At 38.2% G+C, this 15,628-nt stretch overlaps 1 protein-coding gene across 1 annotated transcript; it reads right to left on the bottom strand.

The window, feature by feature from the left end:
* Positions 1-753: 753 nt before the first annotated feature.
* On the bottom strand, positions 754-14,516 carry LOC140144930 (uncharacterized). Its single transcript, XM_072166727.1, has 15 exons — positions 14,404-14,516; positions 13,986-14,056; positions 13,208-13,457; positions 12,585-12,799; positions 11,718-11,944; positions 11,119-11,362; positions 10,330-10,510; positions 9,901-10,010; positions 9,303-9,486; positions 9,044-9,154; positions 8,009-8,208; positions 7,680-7,800; positions 6,899-7,041; positions 6,551-6,586; positions 754-5,867 (listed from the first exon to the last, which is right to left on the bottom strand). Exons 2-15 carry the CDS (start codon positions 14,013-14,015, stop codon positions 5,739-5,741), a joined length of 2,181 nt encoding a protein of 726 aa, XP_072022828.1. The 5' UTR covers positions 14,016-14,056; positions 14,404-14,516; the 3' UTR covers positions 754-5,738.
* Between the last annotated feature and the right edge of the window lie 1,112 nt (positions 14,517-15,628).

Below are 15,628 nucleotides of genomic sequence, written 5' to 3'. Positions count from 1 at the left end.
CGAGTGTCTTTTTTTGTAATCTCGGTGGAAATATTTCAATGGTCTATATTTTTTCACAGGGAAATAAGCCTATACGATCCACTAATAAGAACTGAGCCACCGAGGTATGCGAAACTCGCCGGAAGCAGCGGCCAATCCCGCGGGAAAAGTGGATCCCAATGGTCATTCTGAAGAAGCCATCAGCCAAGATAGCGAGAGTCTAAAACTAGTGAGTATTTTTGGTTTTGACAAATAATGTAATCAAGCCTATGTTTATTTCTAAAACTAAATCACGCTTTCAAATGTAGATTGACTTGTTCGATTTCTCGGCTCGTGAACATTGCACTGCGAAATTTAAAAACTTTTGTATACTTTGATCAAGGTAGCTTCATACCTGATATTCTGCGGTCACACTATTATGTAACAAACTGAAATGAACACCGAAACTACAAGTGTTAAGTTTCTAACAAAGGGTACAGACAAAGATATCGGTAATGACGTCAGTCAAGAGCTTAGGGGCTGTGCAATAACTATGAGCCCTGGTGGGAGGGTAATATGGGGGGGGGGGTAAGAAATTTTTGGCGAGCCGAAAGGGGGATATTGCAATTTTTGGAAAGCCGAGAGGGGGCAAACAATCTATTTTAGGGTCAAATGAAAGATCACCTGAAGCTACCTGAAACATAATCAGAGACATTCATTAACTAAATAAGCTCAACATTTTCGATTTGTTAATATGTCGAATTTATATATTTTATTTATTTCAACTTTCTTTATACGGGGTAGCTCCTACAGTGTAAAAGCACTGCTATTCTTGGAAGCCCTGTGACATACAGGGTGTAATTTACTAGAATAGGTAAATTTTCACGGGAAAATATTCTGGACACGTGACATCCATGGGCGCAGACATATTAGCATTATGGAATGTGACCCCGAGCAAAGCGGGTGGTCTATCAATGTATTTGAATAGGAAGAATTCCTCCTTTGATGCAAAATAAGTAACTTGTCGCAAGTTAATAATATTATGGTAAGAGTTTCCGTAGATAAATATTTTTTTCCGTAGGTAGATATATTTGAAATTACGTTTCGATGATATTGTGAAGAAATTAGGATTGCATGATATCTAATAAATTTGCAAGACACTAATTTCTTTCGAAATCGCAGCCAAGAATACTATTCCAATTCAAAATCACTAAGACTTGAATAGCGAGGTCACCGCCGGGGGTCAGAGATCAGGCTCGAGGTCACACTTACATTGATACCCATTGGTCACGTGTCCAGCAAATTTTCCCGTGAAAATATACCCATTAATGTTGAAATATTACACAAATATTACAAGAAAAAATGCAATAACATTATAAAGTAATTACAAGAATCATGAAAATTATATAAAAGTGATCAATGAACAGTGGGGTTTATGAGAGCTCTTGATTTAAATTCACTTAGGCTCAAGGAAATAAAATTATTGCGGGTGTCAACATCAACAGAACTATTCCACAGATATGCTACTCTCGTCTGAAACAATCTCTTACAAGAGTTATTGTTAAATTGAGGAACAAGGGAATTTGAGGAAGTACCTCATGTGTCATGATCATGAGTGGAATTGGTAAATGAAAATTTGGAACAAAGATAATCAGGAGCTCTACTAGTAAGGCATTTGAATAACATAATAAGAATATGATGATTCCACCTATTATCTAGTTTGAGCCACTTGAGCAAAGACATTGAATCAATATTAGTTCTGATATGGGCAGAAAGAATAATTCTGGCAAGGTTGTTCAAGATAATTTGTAACTTGTTTGACAGAGTAAGCGAACAGTTGGACCAAACATGACTGCAATAATCCAAATGTGGCATGACAAGAGAATCAGCAAGTTTTTTGAGAATATAATTTGGAAGATAATATTTAACACGACGAATAACACCACAACGTTTAGAGACATTGGAAGCAATTAAATCTATATGATGACTATCTATGTGACTATCAAAAATAATACCAAGATATTTGGAAGTTGTCAACTCTCTCAATAGTCTCACCATCGTAAATTAAAGAAATATTTTGGTGCTTACTAAGATTTTGAGGAGTACCAAAAAGCATCAATTTTGTTTTGCTGGTATTCAGAGTGAGGTGGTTCTTTTTAAACCAGCTGGCAAGTGTACACATGTTAAGATTGAGGCTGTTTTGAAGACACAGAAGATCCGACGAGCTAACAAGCAATGAAGTATCATCAGCATTCATTACTGTTTTACATATAACACTATCAGGCAGATCATTTACAAAAATAAGAAATAATAATGGACCTAATATAGTCCCTTGTGGAATTCCAATGTTAATTGGTTTTAAATCTGATAAGGAACTGCCTACTTTTACTGACTGCATTCTATTTTTGAGGTATGATTTGAACCAGTTGAGTTCCATGCCCCGATGCTAAATTTCTTGAGCTTATTAAGAAGAAGACTGTGATGGACAGTGTCAAAAACTTTCTTAAGTTCAAGAAAATATAGCACCAGATAAGTTTCCCTTATCCATGTTCATAAGAATAAAATCTTCAACATCAATAACTGTTGTTGCAGTTGAATATCACGATTATCAAAGATGACTTGGAATTAAATCTTAATTAAAACTGCTGTCCATACGATGAACATAAAAAATAAAATAATACGAGCTCTTTTTTGTGTTACATGATGAGTTTTTTCCTGCATGCACTATAGAAATCTTTTTAATATTTTAATGAATAATTGATCTATTTTGATAAAAGCGAAAAGGGAATGTTAAAAGATACATACTTTGTAAATTTTAACTCGTCAAATAGGCCTATACATTCGTCATTCTAAATGGCTGATTAGTCATCTAAGAAATAATCTAAAAAACTAAGAAATTGTTTGAAATTATTTGCAATGATGAAGGAACTATTTATAGCAATTTAAATTATTTTCAGCATAGCAAATTATTTTTTTAGGTTACTGTTTCACGAGTAAGGCGTCGATTATATCAGTACCGGGGCAGCCGGTCACTGTGTGAATGGTCAAGCTTTCGTTAGACGTGGCTCTGGCTTCATCAGGACTGAATCATGGAGTCAGAGCCACGTCTGACGAAAGCTTGGCCACTCAAACAGTGACCAACTGCACCGGTACTGAGCTAATCGACGACGTACTTGTTAAAACACTGGTGCCATAGGCCTATGCAAGCTCTTGGCCTATGCTGTATTTTGTGATGAATTCCCGCCGAGAAATTATTTTCTTGACTGATGAAAGATCCACATAGAATGACAAAGTAATGGACGAATATGTTGTCATTAAATTTGTGAACTTTTTAGCGATCAAAAAAATCATTTATTGTGCCGAAAATAAATTTGGAAATAATTTACAAGTTCTTTCATCTTATAAATAAATTGTCAATACTCTAAACATTGTTAAGTATTTAAACACGTTTAAAAAGTAAAGGCAAGAATGTGTTTAGAAAAGTGTTTAAATGCTAAACACTGTAGTCCGGTATCTACGTGAAGTTAATGACCCCCACAGGACTCTACCAAGCCAAAGTTTAGCTTCCTTTTATGGTCCTATAACATATTCAAGATGTTAACAAAAATAATTCCCGTCACTCCGGCCATATTCAAGGTTAAAGGTCAACACAGCGGTCAAATTTCAAATCTGGTTAACAAGCACACCAAATCATTCCTCTCATTACAAGGCCAGGATTCAGAAAAAGTATAGTTTGACCTACCTGCGACATACCGTTCTTGGGTTATAAGCAAAAAGGTCTAATTTTGGAGGGTGGTCAGTTTTTTTCGGCCACACAGGGGCCAAAAATTTAAAATGCTCCGATTTCAACGAAAATGGTCTCAAATTGCTCGTCATGTAAAAACAGGTAAAAGAAGGAATCGTTTGCACTGTCTAAAAAGCTTTTTTTATTGACAAAATTGGCCAATAAAGTTCAATCCCCATTGCATCCTATTGACCACAACCTATGTTGTGATGTTTACCAGGTAACGAAACGTCCTACATGGTTACAACCATTCCTTATTTGACTTGTTTTTACATGACAAGCAATTTGAGACCAATTAATAATCCAGAGTCAGAGTGACTGAAGGGAAGTTAACTTTAGGTCTCACCCGATGCCCCCATAAACGCAGGTCCAAAGCGAAGTCCATCCCTCACCCAAAGCTCGCATTTTTTTTACCATTTTCTCTCTCACCAAAACCCCATTACATTGAAAGGTGGATGTAGCATACTCCATCGCTGCGTGACAAGCGATTTGGTTCTAGCCAATGAGGTGGCGCGCCTTTTGTTATGTTGGGAAAAGCACGCCACATCATTGATCAAAATATCAATCGCTCGTCGGTCAGAGATGGAGTATAAATTAGCCTTTAGCCTTACACCCGTATCAATTTTATACTGAAGTGCTTCCCGACCCACGGACTTTAAAACTTTAAAGCATTAGGGTATATATCTAATTGGCGGCACCAGGACTTTGTCCCCGGTGGCAGTGGGAGGGGAGAGGCAGAGTGAAATATTGGATATGCCTAACATTAATGACATTTTTGGCCCAAAACAGTGTGATCTTTAAGTGTTTAAGTATTCTTTTTTTTATTATTCTGACGGGTCAGTGTCATCGCCCCGATATCTTCATGGCAGAAAATGCCATGGTAGGTTGAATCCACAGCCACGCATGGCCATTGTATTCCCGCCTGTTTAATAGTCTTTAAATGCATAGTGGGCTGAAGGACATCCGACTAAGGCTAATGACATTAGCCTGTGACTGACCTCTGTACGGTCAGCGAGCATACATTCGCCATTGTCATCAGCTTATAGACTGCCCCTGCGATAGTCTCCTACACAGCCAGTTTGTGTCAGTCGGTCTGACACTCGTCGATCCTGTATGTTCGTGATATATAGCCACATACAGTCTGGCCCGAGACTACCTCCACGAGGGTCCGCTGCGCTATTTAAAATCTTGAATTTTGGTCACTTTTTCAGCTCAAGACGCAAGGTACTCTCTCAAGACGCAAACTAACGACTATCATATCTGTTCAAAATATATATTCAAGTGCAAGGAACCACATCTGGTTTCTTTATACGAAATCATTTACGGGAGATATTCATCATTTTCCACCCCGGTATCCAAAGATTTATCGTCTGAATATCAATCGTGCATAGCACATTTACGTGTATCGATCCCATGTATTCATTTCAGTGTCTCTGGTTGTATAATGTAATTATTAACCGGGCGATGTCGGTGTGCGGATCGGGAGTGAAATAAACGCATGGGGTTGACCGCATCCCCTGGCGCCACCACTTCGGAAACTCGTGCTCACAAAACAAGGACGTTTTCAGCATTTTGATTGTTGACATTTTGATACAGCTGTACATGTACAGAGTCTTAACTCAAGTCTAACTCAGTTTTAAAACAACACCAAATCTGTATCACAAGGTTTTGAATTAAATCAAATACTGTATCATTGTATACTTTGGAAGATATTGCCCAAAGTTCGAAATTAGTGTAATTTCAATTTTGAGAATTAAACCAATAAGTCCAATTTACTGAGAATTGAATGCAAAACATTACAAATAGGCCAAATTGTACATCTTAAAGAGGCCCTCAATTTATCTGGGAATTACGCAAGTCTGGCGAATAACGATATATTGCGGGTTTTTGGGAACGGGTCACATACAAGAGTAAAACCCACAGATGGGGACCTGCCTTTCTGACTTGCATCATGCATGACCAAGTATCCTTAATTCAGTATTAGGCCTGTATAAAGTTAAACTTGAAGTGGCCACAATGTGTAGAGTTCCCCTGGAGTAAGTGGCAATACTGTAGCCATATCCTTATCTTCTGGCCACTCGTCTTGGCGTCCATAACCAGTAATGTATACGTGATGAGGTTTGCTCTAAAAAGTAAAATATAGATTGTTTTTTGTTTACATTGAATCTGGATAATTACATATATTCTAGTCTCAGGGTTATATTATCATGTACCGTAGTTCTTGTTATTGCTGCTACTGGTGTTATTGTCACTCTCCACTCAGGTGTAAATGGGTACTAGCATAGAGTGCTAGGAAGGTAAAAAAATTGTTGTGCAGAGAAGTGGCGAGCCCCTACAACAAGTTATTTCAAGGAACCTGGCACAAACGCCAAGGACAATGAGGTTGGCATCATTCTAGAGAAATCCACATTACCCCTGTAGAAGATTTTGGAAATATTTTTACAGGCGGAGTATGTTTTTCAAATGTAATTAGTCAGAGTTAATCATTTTGAAACTCATACTCCCCTGTATTATGGCTTTACCTATATCTTCCACACCTGGTGAGTATTTTAAACGCAAGTTACCCACTTGTCTATTCTATTCAAAGCTCATAATCCCCCTATGGAAGACTTTATCTAAATCTTCCACGTGGGTAGGGTGGATTTTAAATGGAATGGCCCATTTCGGGATGTCAGCACTACTTTGTTCCAACACGACTTTACCTTTATATATCTTCTAAAGTTAATTTCCTTTGGTTATACTATATTACTCGGAATTTATTCATGATATCACTAATGCAATAGTCTCTTATTATACCATACAACCTACCTGTAGCTTGGCACCAAATTCAATCACCTCATCAAACTGTTGGGAATATAGAATTAAAAAGCAAAATAATCATTCTTATATCAAAATGAGATTTGGAACATCACAATTCACCATGCATGATCACAGATTTCATAATGCAATATAATAGCCTGTACCCTCCACCTCCCCAGCTTGGTTTCGAAAGTCTTATTGCATCATTGAAATTACACAACATAATTTATTTTATCAGGACTTAAATTACCATGCAATAACAAATGTATTGTTTTAAAATATTGCAAATCTTACATTTAAAAAGCAAATATTGAATTTTCATTTCATTTGAATTTTAGTTCAAACACGATGACCTACCGATGCATGTTCCTTGGTTGATCCCGTTCTTGCATCTACCACTACCGTCGATGCGGCAAATGTCTTGTCATACACGGCTTGATTGAAGCCAGAGTCAGCCGAGAATCCAAGAATGTTCTTGTCTTCTATGTATAAATTGAATCCTGTAATAAGTTACATAAAGGAATATTAGGTGAACGCTAATGTAAGGGTGAACCTCTGAGTACGTTATTATAGTAAAAGTCCACGTCCCTCTGCAATTTTCACTTCGAGGTAACAAATACCGAATTATTTCATAGTTTGGGAAGAAAATATTTACTGGCTTATAAATATACCTTTTAAGAGCAGTCCATTTTTGAAACGAAATTTTCCAAAACGTTTGTCTTTGTTTTAATTTTTAATTTTTTAAAAATTTTTTTGGCTATATGGATGTCGCTCAAGAAAGCTGTACACAACAGATTTTAAAATCTCTTTGGTATCGGTACAATTCACCGATTTATTGGGCTATTCCGGTTGAAATCCATACACCCCCTATGGAAGACATGGTCTTAATCTGCCACACAAGGCATTGCAAGGTGTGCAAATTTCAAATGGAGTCACCCATTCAGGTAACCTCATTTGAAATTCACACACTCCCTGTGTGGAAAATTTAGGTCGTGTCTTCAATAGGGATGTATGGATTTCAACTGAAATAACCTATAATTTGCAGCTTCGTCTAAACTTGATCAATTATGACAGCCTTGCTTGCTTGAAGATGTATCAACGTAAAGTAAAGTCAAACAAACAAACAGATGATTCTTACCATAGCATGTCTCTGCATGCTGACTCCTGTGAGTAATGAGATACATAGTTCTCTCTTCGTTCAAGTAGATCTTATCTCCCGCCGGGCAACTTGTCCATTCTACGAATTTCGATAGTTGTTCCTATATTAGAATGGAAATATTTGCAAGTTACAAGGAAACAGCACATCTGTGTGATCAACGCACTTGAAATTATGTATAGGATAATAACTAAATTGTTTATTTTCCAATGTTTTTCAAAACACACCTAAAATGGATAATTTAGATGTTAATGTTTGCTGATTTGAAGAAACTTAACTATCATCCAGCAGCGTAATTACACTTGTCTGACCTTTGGTAAAGCACTGTACAACTCATCCATCCGATGATCTCGTAGTTTTGGCACCACTTCTGGGCCACACAGTATGTTGAGCTTAAAAGGCAAGTTGTTCTGACGAAGTGATTGCACAGCAATATACCCACCAAGGGGAAGCTCACCGGAATGGTCACTGTGGTTGTGGGTGATGAAGATGTCTTTGGGAAACGTATCGCCTGATAAAAAATGAATTTGGATATATGGTGATCATGTAATTTAATAGTCACAAAATGTATTCTGTTTAGTGCGTGGAATACAAAATCTATTTCATCATTTACAGCTATACTACACAATTTGATACCAAAGATAAACACATGAAAATCACAACATTGCAGAACAAAATAGGTCCGGATACCAACTAGATGCCAAATACCGGAGATTATAATTGATCGGTTGGTAACAAAAGATTCATCTAACAACGATATCACTGATTGGCTAAAGCCAAGAATGTAAGTTGGCACTGCGTTTGTTGTTGATGTGCACGTGCTACTCCAGTAATTATTTCTAATGGGTTGAATATACAATTATACATCCATCACATTAGCCTACATATCGACCCAAATACGTGATTTTAGTTAAAATAAAAATTCCCTTTAAAAGGGAAAGCCAGCCTCAATGTAGAAGAGGTCTTGTAATTAGTTTTGGTCAATGTGAAAGGCATTTTAGGATCACGCTTACATCTACATGACAGTCCACCAAACCATCAACGATGAGAACATGCACACTGAAACAGCAGAAAACATTAATTCCTAATCTCATGTCAACTCTTTTAATTCATTACATGTACTCCAAATTGTTCTGGTCTGTTTGTTTTGTCAGTGTTGTTGTTGTTGTTGTTGTTGTTGATAATGCATGCCTGCAAGTTTCCTGGAGTTGAAACGCTAGCTACAGTCATGTGCTTTTCAAATAAATTTTACCTCGACTTTTATCTATCCTAAAAAGTGAAAATGTAGCAAATAACCTTATATTCCCCCGGGATGTTCCCCCAACTCTTCAAAATTAAAAACTTACCCAAAGCTGATTGGTACGCTTTGATGATCCCTAGTCCCATGTCCACCAGGAGGATGGGTTTACCGTCATGAAGGATCACCATTGAAGAACTAGCCTCACCATACACGGCAGCTAGAATAATAAAGGTTTATAAGTTAATAGAGGAAGTTAATGGAGAATCACTGAAGTGTTTTAGAACACTATACAAACTATCCAGATGATGACGACAACAACGACTACGAAGAGCACTAAACGTTTTTAAACTGACTTAATTACATACCAGTAACTCCTTTCCCTGTTCCCAAACACAGCAGTTGCACACCCTTTGTGTGTTTCAGGGCATCCTCTTTACCATCAAGCATCTGGATGACGTCTTTCATAGCAAGACGACTTCTAGTCTGGTACTTCAGACAGCCGGACAACACTTGCACCATGATTGCACCGTGATTATCCTCACAGTCAACCTACAAAATACGATAGGTAAAAACTAAAGAGTTTCAGTTTAAGAGGACGGAGTGGGGGTACAGCGAATGATTGACTGGTCCTTTATTATTATGACTATTCTGCCAGTATGACGATACGAGTTCTACCGACTTGTCCCCCGCTCGAAATACCGGGGAAAAAAGCTCTAAATACCGGTACAAAATTACACCGGAACAAAATTACCGAAAGGTTAAACTAGCCGCAATTGTTCTAATTTTCGTTGTATTGCATAGTTAAAACAAGTTGTAAAGATGTAAATTGGAGAAAAAAATAAGTTTCATAGGTAAAGCAATAATTATTCCCCTCAGGAGTTCATAGCATAAGAATAATACTTATAATTATTATGTTATTGAAAAATATTTTGAAAAGTGCATTTTCTGTACAAGTTTACTCACTGGAATGCGTGGATCAATAGTACCTTTCACCTTCTTTGACACTATCACTTTAGGGTCCATGTACTCTTCGAAGATATAGTGACCAGAAATGACTTCTATCATCATCAAACCTATAATGCAAAATACTTTTATTAATTCATTCATTTATATTACCAATTGACAGATATTATGGGAGAAATACCGCAATACATTTAGTATCTTGCAAAGCTGAAAACCCATATGAGGAACATGAACATTTATGAAAACCAGGAAGGGTTTACTTCGTCTACTGGACAGTCGCATCAGCATACACAGACTACTCCATGGTGCCCATAGCTGTCTAATGCACTTCTGTCAGAGATGATGCTTGGCTTCGCTTTCTGGAAAACTTTGGAACTTCAACTCAGCTATGTCACATATAGCTATATTAGTTGTAAAAACCAATCTTACCGTAACTGTAGACATCAGCTTTATTGGAGTATCTTGCCTTGCCCGATCTTGTTTCTGTTGCTACTTCTGGTGCCATATAACGCATAGAGCCTTCTCTAGTTCGTGTCTGCGTTACGTCCTTAGGTGCGTTACGTGCCAAACCAAAGTCGGCAAGTTTGAACGTTTTGCGATCACGTGTGACCTATAAGATGGAATACGATAATTAGTTTTATTAATTAATGCAGCCCATGCTTGTAAACAATAAGTTACTCCCAAGCTTCTTGTGCAACATGATACCCCACATGTGTTATGCCCCCGGCAAGCGACAGGGCGTTTCAACCAATGACAAGCCTTGATTGTGTCCGTTTGTCTGCAATGCGCGTGCGTCACGCCGCTCAGCGGCAAGCGGCAGGGTAGTATGAAACCAGTATTACCTGCCTCACTAAAACAAAAGCGAAAATGAAAAAGGGCAGATAAAGGAGATGTTAAAAGAGTCCCGCACTTCTCCTTGGACATATGGCACGTTCTGGTAGTGGTACCACCGTGCACGCTGTCATGTCTCCTTGCCCATGGGCCCCTTGCTACGCCCCTGAGTAGAAGCGGGGGTAGAGGATATCAAGAAAGCAAGGTAATGGTCCATGCGCTGCCTATCAATACTATCCACAACATGCTTGTTAGTCCAAAACCTCAAATAACTCCGAGCGTATATGTGTGGTCTAAACATTTAATGTCATGAATGTGAGGATTTCGACTCACGGTACGCAATCATATTATGTTTAGAGCAGTTTATTTACAAAGATGGTGCATTACCATAACATTGTCGGCTTTGATGTCACCATGTATCAACTCTCTCTGATGGAGATACTCTAAAGCTGCTCCAATCTGCTTGGCTGCATCTAACACAAATTCCTTAGATTGGGGACTGGGTTGACCATCCTTGGGCTCGATAATGTGTCGTAGATCGCACCCGTCTACAAATTCCAACTTGATGCACAGACGGTGTCCCTCTCTCATTACTTCCTCCAGTTTGACGATATTTGGATGACATACTTTGCTGTGAATTGCAAAACATGTTTCACCTTTTGTTAAAATGTTATAAACATTCAGTGAAATACAGCGATCTAAGCACTGTGTGAGCAAAAACTGTCATCCGTTTCTTAAATTACTGTTTAGTTGATATTTAATCCAGCATTACGGATATATTTCATGATTAGCGATTGGCAAATACCATGTGTGGTTTTTTTTGTTTTTGTTTTTTTTTGGGGTTTTTTTTCAAACATATTCTGAAATAATCTTTTATGATATTTAGGCAATAAGCAGTATGCTTCAGATCCTTTTCCCGAATAAGATCTCACAGGTCCCAATTTACAACATTGCCAAATTCCTTCTTCCAAAATTTGTTCAAGTACCTCAACGATTCCGTTTCTCTTTTGAATTTTTCCAGAGCGCGTATATCGGATGTTTCTAGTTCCTTCAGCATCTTGATGGCATAACTCTTCCCAGATTTATCAGTGACTTTGTAGACTTCACCGAATGCTCCACGTCCAAGAAATTGCAGCGTTCTCGGGTCATAGTCGGGTCTGCTTGTAATGACCTGGACATCATACATGTCCTTGATGGCCGTCAGTTCTTCCGTCTACAGAATGAATCAATGGATCAATATCATGTGTGTATTTTCGGCAATTTAAATAACCTGGGAATAATGGTATATTTACTTCGTCCCTACCCACTTCGTCCAATACCACTTCGTCTCCTAACCACTTCGTCCAATACAACTTTGCTATTTGCCATTAGGTCAAAATACCCCGTACTTATATCTGTTATATTCAGGTTGAATTCAACTGACATTTGGTCCGATCCCTCTTAGACCAATTACTGCCGATTTGTCCAATGGCCATCACGGGATTGCCATCATAATTTGGTCCAATTCAACTCAACCCATTATCCATTTCGTCAAATACCACTTCGTCCAATTGCCATTTGGTCCAAATACACATTTCATCCAATACTACTTCGTCCAATTGCAAATGGCTATTGGAGAAATGGATATCCGATGGACAAAACTGAACTTGAACTAAGTGGCAATTGATCAAGTGGGCGGCAGGTGGATCAAATTGCAATTACATCGAGTGGCAATTGGGACAAAAGTTGTACGAAGTGAATATGGACAAATTAGGATTTTACCCAAATATAGGGCAATATGACCCTAGAATGGTTCATTTTTAATTATATTTTCTATTAAAGTTTAAAGTAATCGAAATGATTGTAGAAGTTACATTAATGGCTCCATTGCCCTCCTCGTGACCGTTGTGCTTCAATATCAGCGCTGCTAGTCTCAAGAGCGAAGTCTCAGCATCCCATGCACGTCCGATGCTAGTCTCTAAGATTCTACGATGCCGTGTGACCTCTGCACCGTTGAACATGACAAGATGAGACGCAGCTTTGTCACGCAGAGCTTGTTGGGCAAAACAAGATGCCTCATCAACGCCGTCTGTGGGTACAAAATTGTTCATCAATAATTATAATAAACAAAAAAACCAAGAGATACATGGCAGCACCAGTCACGCCACCTTAGCTTTCTCAGAAGATTAGAGACACGAGAACACGCTTTGCAGGGCATTGTCACGCCACCTTACAAAGACCTTAGCTTTCTCAGAAGATTAGTGATAGGAGAACACCCTTTGCTGGGCATTGTTTCAGAGGTGAAAAATGAGCCAGGCTCATCCAGTTCACGGAAGTAGAAACCCTGGTAGACCCCATCTAACACAATGTGGATGTGCTAAAACAGGACATTAGATTGAATGTAATACATTGGTGACTAGGACCAGGAGGTTATGGCATGTAAGCTGTTGTGGTTCGAGAACATCAATCGATATAAGCAAGTAGGCAATTGACTTACCATTGAGTTTGAAAATACCAAAGACATTTCCAAATCTTCTTCTATCTTCCTTGTTTCCATCCACTATACGTAGCTCAAGTGAGCTCTTAGTACTCAAAACAGACTTTGCACGCAGGAGGACTTTGGCGTATTTACGGAGTGCCAATCTGCGAATCACTTCATTTTTCTGTATATTTGGATCCACTTCAGCTTCAGTATTCTGGTACAGAAATGCTACTACAACTTTGACATTCGAATTGGTGTCAATAATCTAGAAAAGATAAACAAATATTTTTTTAAAAAAATGGAATGACCAAGAATGTAACCTAGGGGAACCGTACGGAATATTTTAAGACTGATCGGGCGCAAAAGCTGAAAATTTACCAATTATTATTACCATGATTACTCTCTGACCGGGGTTCCCCGTAAAGTACATTTCACTCTCTTGGACCGACTGAAAAGACACACGCCTAACGCCTCACACGTCTGGCAATGAACTCAACTGCTTACTTCTAGTTACTTGACATGCAATCCGGGATTAACTTTCTTCTACTTTTTGCTCCAAAGTGTTAATAAATATTCAAAAAAATGCCTACATTGATATATATTTGGCTGAATTGGCTCGCAATAAGTTTTTAAATAAACTGCATCGGCGTTTAGACACTTCTCTCTAAATATGCTCAGGATACCAGCACCAGCACGAATAGCCAGACGCACTCATGATAGGAACTGACTGCATCCCGGGCACTACATCTGCCCACATATACATGTAACCATAACGACAACTAGTAGTACTTACCTTCCACAGATTATCTCTGCGTTCCTTCATTGCATGCAATGATTCTTCTACTTTTGTTGGTGAGAAGATGCCTGAAAATTACGACATTTGAAAAGTCTGAACTGGAATATCTAGGAATGGAATAGTCTTCGACAAAAAGCACCCTAACTGTACTTTTGCAGACTAACTTAAATGTATAGGTCATGTAGACCCGTACTGTGTATAGTATATATTTTCTTTAAATGCTTTTTATATTTGTACTATAACCCCAATACATTTCCACATTCACTGAATGACCTTTAAAAATTTGGGTACAAAAACTCATACTCTGCAACTTGAGGTCAAAGTTGGCACTATGATTTTCCAATTGAGGTTACTGAACAATACCATGGGGATGGAACGTCTGTTAATACTTAATTATGTAAGCGACCACTCTTACCAAATGGATCATTTCTGAAGATCTTTTCTAGTGATGGTCGCGAGTTCCGTTCAGTAATTCATCAGTTGTTAAAGCATTGGTGATAGTAGGCGTGTGGAAGGCTATCTCTACTGCATGCTGTTCCAGATGGAGTTGAAGTTTCAGGTACTCCTCGCGTTGAGAGGGTAACAAAGATAGTTCGATCACCTGAAAACGGATGAATTATCATGTATACGCTTTAGGAATTTAAAAACGCAAGGTTTAAGAGTAAGGAGACAAGATTTTGGATTTGTAGGAAGTTGTTGTTGTGCACGTGCACATTCCACAGCAAGATCGAGACCACTCGCACCAGAGGCAATCGTGGCATGGCGTTCTCCCTGCAAGATATACTTGACGTAGACTGGGACGGGGATAGAGGTGTAACCCTAACCTTATGATGGGTCAATGTCGAGTCAAACAAACATGTCACATAATATTCTTTGATGGCTTCAAGAGAGCTGCGCTTATATAACATGTGTTTCTTGACTTTCTTACTACTCATGCATTTATAATGATTAAAGTCTGCATTTCATCTTAAGCTTTTCTCTAATTTTTTTAATGATTAATTTTTGTCGACAATTGATCCATGCTTGTCGACAATCTGGCAAATTGCTTTGTCGACAACAGCCTTGTCGACACCAGCTCTAATATCAACCCATTTTCATTACCTGGCCAGAGACTGCCGATATATCCTTTAGTGCCGCACTTGCACCAGTGCCGAGATACTGTACAAACTCCCATACTTGCAAATCCGCGCAAATTTTAACCAGATTAGAACTGTCTTCTTGACGATGCTCTGAACTGGTTTGGAACATGAAGTGTTGCCGCTGTAATTAAGTAAAACATAAAACGTTTGTCACCACAAAACGATATACTATGCTGCTAGATTGTTGTAGTGTTTTTAAATTTAAATGAGAATGTGTATTTCTCTGAATACAATGTCGGTATCGTAACCGTAATCGGTGTCTATTGGCTTTAGTGGAACAGTTAAATTGTTAAACGTCATCGTATAGGTATTGAGGATATTTGTTGAATTAAACTCCGGTTATGATTTGTAAGGGGTTTTTTACTTTACAACTATTTAATAATAGAAATACCTTTGAATTGGTGACGTAATTCTTGTTCAGTTGTTGATAGATGGGATGATTGAAGTCGCATCCAAGAAACAAGACACTATGTGAATCGAACATATCACGAAGACGTTGTT

This window comes from Amphiura filiformis, unplaced genomic scaffold (assembly GCF_039555335.1).
Source record: "Amphiura filiformis unplaced genomic scaffold, Afil_fr2py scaffold_99, whole genome shotgun sequence".
Lineage (NCBI taxonomy): Eukaryota > Metazoa > Echinodermata > Ophiuroidea > Amphilepidida > Amphiuridae > Amphiura > Amphiura filiformis.
Note: the sequence above shows the minus strand (reverse complement) of the source record. Positions and strands in the feature narration are given on the sequence as shown.